A 7,589-nucleotide genomic window follows, 5' to 3' on the forward strand; every position below is an offset into this window, starting at 1 on the left:
TATATAAGAAATATTTCATAATATTTATAATAAATATTTATGATCTGCCCAATCCAATCTAAGACAATATTACAAAAAAAATATTTACAAAATATCAAAAATAAATCTTACAAATATGTTGTAAACATTTTATAAATATTGTATATAAATATTGTATGTCTGGGTAATGACAGTGTCAATATCGTTATGCTGTTATTGCGTAGCTTTTTTACTATATATAATCTAAGCAATGACAACATAATGATATCGAATTATTTTTAGTTATAGAATCGGGATTAAGAAATATTTTCCATTGTACAAAAACAAGAAAACGTAATAATAAGAATATAAAGATCTCTCTATTTTGATTTTTCGGACAGAATTGAATGAGGTACAATAATAATAATCATCTAAATTTTATTATATAAAAGATTTTTAATTAAAATATACAAAATATTCCAGATGATTATTCCCGAATTAAACATCGTATCATGAGTCACAAGCACGTACGATGTATCATACGTATCACATACATGTATCACATATAATATCGATTGTAAATTAAATAATATTATGATTTTTATCTCCCGGATCAGATTACATGTATCAATATAAGGTTGTAAAATCTTTAGACGATTACACGATAGGATATAATTCATTTTATCTACATTTTTCGCGATTAATAGATATCCTACCTTATCTGATATCAATATTGAAACATAAATGCACAATTGTATTGTAGTGCCAGTTACGTGTCGCGTCAAAAGGATAAGAGCCGCTCAAACGAAAGTTGTAAAATTTTACGAGGAATGTTGAAATCAGTGATAATTTCAAATCAAATTTGCGATTTATTACTAGCTTTTCCCAAGTGCATCGAACTCTGTTCTGTTGTCTTGTCTGAACAAAGAATGATATACACATATGTACGTATGTTATATACGTATGTATATACGTAATAATTAAAGCAATTTTTTCGTATGAAGCATTCGATTTTTGTGGAATGTAGCAAATACGAAAAATATGTTCGCAAATAATGTCGTCCGTGGATGAATAAAATGATTATTTTGTTCGACCGACTTCGAAAATTGAATCGTGTTCAACCGGTTTGGAATTCCTTGGTCTTTGAGTCTTTTATGGCTCTTTCTTAATGCTACCAGAGTTAAAGATCCCTTTTCGCGGAACAGTTCGCTGATTCATCTGAATCCGTGCCTGGTAAAGTCCTGCCTGAACAGCGAGATAACGAGGTGATGATTCGGACGTGGTTCTTCTATGAAATGATTCTAACAGCTGGCTATATTATTTTAATATCTGACGCTTTCTCAACGCAACATGATAGAATTGTTTAGCCAGATAACGTTATCCTGCTGACGTTACTCGCGAATTATAATATAATAACATGATGTCTCATATAGAGGTATCCTTATTCGCTACTCGGTAGCCTAAGCGGTAATCTGTTAAATATAGATTTAGCGAGAATAATTAATCAGCGAAAAGGCATAGGTTTCATCACACTACCTCTATATTTAGAACACGCGCTCAACGACATACAATGATTATAAATGATTTACGATTCGATGCGCAGGATGAATAAAATTGGTGCACTAATTTGTATAATATGATTATAGATAATAATTAATTTTTATATTAATGGTACATAAATTGTAAATAAAAACACTTAATAAGTTTAAAAATAAAGTGAAAATAATGAGCTTTAATGCTAAAGATTATATTTCATATTCTGACGAGGAATAGTATAATCATATAATTCATATATCTTATACACCTATCTCTGTAAAAAATAATCAAAATCTCAGACTATTCTTATGATGACATATGATTTGAGTTTGTATACTCCTTAAGGTTTGCGATTTCAATAACGCTTTGTCAATTTTTATTTATGACTGACATCCAACATTATTTACGATTTACTCTAAATTTAACTTAAACGTACAAATTGATAAATCGTCATCTTGTTGATGGTATTCGCAAACATTAATATACGAACACGATGTCTCGTAGAGATATCTCTACCCATCAGTAACCTAAACGGTAATCTGTTAAATTTATATTTATAATAACGGATAGAGATATCTCTACGAGACATCGTGTTTGTATATTAGTCTTTGCGAGTAACATCAACAAGGTGACGATTATCAATTTGTACGTTATTAAATTATACGTTATTTAATTGTCATTTTATACTGTTTTCTTGATATTGAAATTGACTTGATAAAGATCAAAATGTTTATATATTTACTACATAAAATATTTATTGTCTAAAATAAATTGTTATTCCGAAGAGTGAAATATGTATTCTTAAACACTGAAGATTGAGCCACTCTTTTTCAGGACTGATTCATTGTTCACTCTTTTTATAGTGAGAGTCCACTCCAAAGAATATAGAGAATATCTTTAAGATTAAAATTTAGCTCAGCTCGTAGCCCATTATCGTTTGATGTTTAATAATATGTAATAATATAATTGGAATACATTAATTGCAAATAGAGATATTTTATGTATATTGTAATTTTAAACGTATCGATTAACGATATAAATTGTTTGCAGGATTCTTTTGCGATATATGGGCACCATAGTATTTTCCAAATATAAATAAATCAACATAAATTAATTATTAATTCATAATAATTAATTCTGAATATTTTGAATTGTAAATAATCTCAGTCTTCTAGTACAAGAATTTTAGGTTTTGAAAAATAGATAGAAAATATCTAAATTTAGTTTCTTTTTGACCTGCTCTGAACGAAAAGAGAAAAGCTCTTCTTCAAGTGTTCCTACTAAGAACATCAAGGACACGCAGAAAAGAAAGGTGATTTAGTAAAGTCCTTTGAATTTCTGAGCTCAGAAACGTGTTGCTTATTTTAAGTACTGGCACAGCATATAATATTATTACTACAATAATTGTGCATTCACGTTGTAAGATCCGCGTACGTCTTTCCAAGTAAATGTCATGAGTAAACGGCGTGAGAGAGGTTTGCAGCATAAACCACATTTAGATAAAGATATTATCATTGCGTCATACAAACGTCATGCTTTATCATACAATGTTGCGCGCATGAAAAAAAAAAAAAATAGCAGTACAGTTTTTCACTGGTTTTCATTCATGTGTTACGTAATTTTAGAACGTAATTTTGTGTCACTGAAGGAAGAAAATGTTAAAGCAATTTGTAATTTATCTGCACTTTTCAAGGATGCAGCACGGCAAATTGATATAATTTCTACTTGCATTTCTCTTTCACCGTTCCAACAAATTTGAGTTCATAATCTCTATTTTATGATTTTAATTAAATTTAATATATCTCAATAAAGAAGAGGTTTTATTTAGAAAATATAAATTATGATTTTATGAGAATTTATGACATATAAAATATATAAATAATACTAAAAAAATCGACATTTGAAACACAAATTTGATTTGTAATTTATTTTAATTGTCATCTACTGTTAGAATAGAATAATATGAACATATTGTTTTAGCAAACACGAAAAAAACCTATTTTTTCATAATCAATATTAGCTGATATTAATATCATCTTAGATTCAATTGAATTTTCATATATATTGCATCAAAATAAACTCCAGATTAAAAGTTTATTTAAGCTCGGTTTCACCAATATAAGATCAATTTTAATCTCGATTCAATTTTCTATTTATTTTTTTCTGTAAGAATTAAAATAAGATAAATGTAAGCGTGAGAATTAAAAAAAGACAAACAGTAAGTTAAATTAAAATTAAAGTTAATCTTACATTGATGGAATCGAGTTTTGGTTTGTTTTAAATGCTATTTCTACCAATAATAAAAAGGTACAAAAACTATATATTCAAATTTAATTGATATATTTGATATGGAAGATGTAGAAATATATTCTTCCTTCCTAATAATTCTAATAATAGATGTAAAAAGAAAGAACGAATGATTTAGCGTCGATCGCGACTGGATCAAAGTGCTTGAAGAATCCCACGCTCCCGCGGCATCGGTAGCCAGTCGCCATGGTAACAACCATGCGAGAGTCATGTCGCCGCGCGCTGAAGCGAACTGTGTCCGAGGCCCGCCGATGTCTGCCGAATGCGCCACGAGACGAAAAACCGAGAGCGGCCGAGCGTGCGCCGATCGTAACGAGGGAAAAAGCGAGAGACTACCTGGCGAAAGAGAGAGCAAGGAGGACGGATACAACGTTAGGAGGGTGAGCAAGAGAATTGTAGGTGGGGACAGAGTGAGAGCCTCCCTGTCGCGCCGCAGAAGCCAGCGAACAGTTTTCGGTCCCCGACTGGCCAGCAAGTTGCAGGGTAAAGAAGGAAGAAATAGTACGGTGAACGAGCGAGACGGAGAGGACGATAGAGGGGGAGGACTAGAGAAAGAGAGAGACAGAGAGAGGCAAGGAAAAGGGAGCAGCTCGTGGAACGCCGCGCGGCGCGCCGTGCTTGTCCTCGCGTGCTTGTGTCGCGTCTCGAGCGCTCAGCGCAGCCATTACGACAGAGAGCCGCTCGGTGACGCTCGGTAACGTTGTGTAGTAAATCGCGAGCGCGACGATAGCGTGACCACGTTGTTGTTACACGCGTGAATTGACGCAGTGAATTTCGCCGACGCCGTCTGCCGCGTAATACGGGCGTAACAGCAGAGGGTGAGCACGTGTGCGCACGCAAGAGACAGAACGAATTAACGTAAGGTCGATCGGCCGCTGTCGCCACTGAACTCCGAAGGGGGTTGGCGTTACGCGAGTGAGAACGAGGAAGCGCGGAAGCTGCCGAACGTGACTCCCGAACGTGCACGACACACGGCTGTCGCGTCGTGGAACCTGGAGACTGTACAAAACGAATTCGGTTTGTGACTGGACCGGTTGACGATCGAAACGCGTGTGCGTGAGTACTTAGGGCGAATAGTCGATTGAGAAAAAGGAAAGAGGGCTAACGCACAGTCACCGCCACCGCTACCATGTTTGACGTGTTCGGCTCTGTGAAGGGGCTGCTGAAGCTCGATACCGTCTGTATCGACAACAATGTATTTCGACTGCACTACAAGGCCACCGTGGTTATATTGATCATCTTCTCCCTATTGGTGACCTCTCGACAATATATTGGCGACCCGATCGATTGTATCGTCGACGAAATCCCGTTGCATGTGATGGACACCTACTGCTGGATCTATTCCACTTTCACGATCCCGGATCGAACCGGCATAGTGGGCAAGGACCTGGTGCAACCGGGAGTTGCCGCGCACGTCGAGGGCCAGGATCAAGTCAAGTATCATAAGTACTATCAGTGGGTCTGCTTTACTCTCTTCTTCCAGGCGATCCTTTTCTACGTTCCACGCTATCTCTGGAAAACGTGGGAGGGTGGCAGGATCAAGATGCTGGTGCTGGATCTCAATTGTCCGGTAGTCAGCGAAGATTGTAAGAGCGACCGGCGTAAATTGCTAGTCGACTATTTCACTTCAAATCTGCACTCGCAAAACTTCTACGCATATCGCTTCTTCCTGTGCGAATTGTTGAATTTCATCAACGTGGTCGGCCAGATCTTTTTCATAGACTTCTTCCTGGATGGCGAGTTTACCACGTACGGCTCCGATGTCATCAAGTTCACGGAGATGGAACCTGAGGAACGTATCGATCCCATGTCCAAGGTGTTTCCGAAGGTTACTAAGTGCACATTCCACAAATATGGTGCATCTGGTACAGTGCAGAAGTTTGACGGGCTTTGCGTGCTCCCGCTCAATATCGTCAACGAGAAGATCTACGTGTTCCTCTGGTTTTGGTTCATCATCTTATCAATCCTGAGCGGTCTTAGCCTGCTCTATCGTGCAGCAGTAGTACTTGGCCCGAAACTGCGAAACGTGCTGTTACGAGCACGCTCGCGTCTCTCGCCGCATGACCAAGTTAAAATCATCAGCGACAAGTGTCAGATCGGCGATTGGTTTGTTCTCTATCAGCTCGGTAAGAACATCGATCCATTGGTGTACAAGCAACTCGTCGCTGATCTTGCAACTAAGCTGCAAGGCAAGGAGAATGTGTAACATCAAGCAATCGAGAAGGATCTCTTCAAGGAACGTTTCCACTCAAGTCCTCTGGAAGGTTCCTTATCTCTCTCCCTAAGTGATAACCCTGCTCGACATAGGGAAGAAGCAAACGGTAGGATGTCTCTAAATTGGAGATGAGAGTAAAAGAATGTAGAGAGAGAGAGAGAGAGAGAGAGAGAGAGAGAGAGAGAGAGAGAGAATGAGGGAGGAAGACAGCCATATCGATAATGCAGATATAAAATGGAGGATCGAAAAAATTGTAGAATTTTAAGCTAAATTGCATCGACGACTGTCTGATTTAGGACTTTGCTTTTCTATATTTTATTCGTAATATACAAATAAGGAAGAAAGATAGACTAATTAAAATTGCTTTTAAATTGGTCCTTCGATTCGAATTATCACGATGAACATCAGAGATGTTCTAAATTAATTCGATTAGCATCAATTGGATTAACTATCGAGTAAGCGAATGTTAATGTTATTTAGAATTCACGTACGTCGATATAAAAAAAAAATGAAATTTAATCAGTTAAGATGAGTATCTTTTGACGAATCGAGATTAATAAAGTTTTGTTTATTTTCAATTTATAGTTAATTTAGATTTAAGGTATAATCAATTAATTATATCTAATGAACGACTTCTTTTATCGACGTAGAATTTAGATCGATTTCTATATTTTTTTCCGATACTAATTCTGAATTATTGCAGGATCTCAAGTCAATCGAACTAAAATCAGTATTAGCGTCGGTGCAATTTGGCCCTTGGATAGTTAGGCCAAGATTTTTATGTCTCGCCGTTCCTCTTTCGCGCGAGTACACGCTTCCATTCGACGTCGGATTTGCGGTGAAGACAAAGCGCGCAACCCGCCGCCCGTCTCCACGTCTCTCCTCGTCTTCGCGTCGAACTCTCCTCGTCTTCGAATCCTTTCACCTGTGGAGAGTTTCTCATCGATTTTATACGCCGCTCATTCCACTTGTTTTCTATCTTTCGTTTATCCATTTCCTTTATTTATTTTATCTCGCGCACTTCTAGCTATCGAATTCGTGATCTAAATGTCAACCACATGTGTCGAACTCTGACATTTATTGTTTATTTATTTAATTTTTAGCGAATTGTGTTTCGTCATATGGCAATGAGTAACACAAGTTATCGGATTTTGAATTCTTAAATAGATTCCTTGTTTCTTTCTTTAATTGTACAGAATTTTTTTTCAAAAATGTAAAAAATGTCCATTTAATAACGTCATTGATACGATTGTATCAATTAAATATGATTTTTCTTACTCAGTTTCATATAAAAAAAATTTAGATTAATTTCAGACGAGATCGGAATTATTCTTCTTTATTTTTATTAATAAAAATTCTGATCAAGATAAGCACAAAAGTTTAATTTGCATATATACTACGAGGCAATTCGAGTCAACCGATCATTTTTGCCATGACGTACAATTAATTAGAACGCTTCAACTGGCCTTCTCACAACTCAACTCGATTGTTTACATTATTCATCATATGTAATTATGATAATTAATCGACTAAAAAAAAATTAAAGTGAAATTTATTTCTTTATCTCTTGCTT

At 36.1% G+C, this 7,589-nt stretch overlaps 1 protein-coding gene across 1 annotated transcript; it reads left to right on the plus strand.

The window, feature by feature from the left end:
• Positions 1–4,379: 4,379 nt before the first annotated feature.
• LOC108694629 (innexin inx2-like) lies at positions 4,380–6,344 on the plus strand. Its single transcript, XM_018204227.1, has one exon. It carries the CDS (start codon positions 4,931–4,933, stop codon positions 6,005–6,007), a length of 1,077 nt encoding a protein of 358 aa, XP_018059716.1. The 5' UTR covers positions 4,380–4,930; the 3' UTR covers positions 6,008–6,344.
• Positions 6,345–7,589: the final 1,245 nt, after the last annotated feature.

Source organism: Atta colombica, unplaced genomic scaffold (genome assembly GCF_001594045.1).
Source record: "Atta colombica isolate Treedump-2 unplaced genomic scaffold, Acol1.0 scaffold121, whole genome shotgun sequence".
NCBI classification, from domain to species: domain Eukaryota; kingdom Metazoa; phylum Arthropoda; class Insecta; order Hymenoptera; family Formicidae; genus Atta; species Atta colombica.

What these genes read in the sequence shown, in the direction of transcription:
- LOC108694629 (XM_018204227.1), top strand. Translation starts at nt 4,931, where the DNA reads ATGTTTGACGTGTTCGGCTCTGTGAAGGGGCTGCTGAAGCTCGATACC.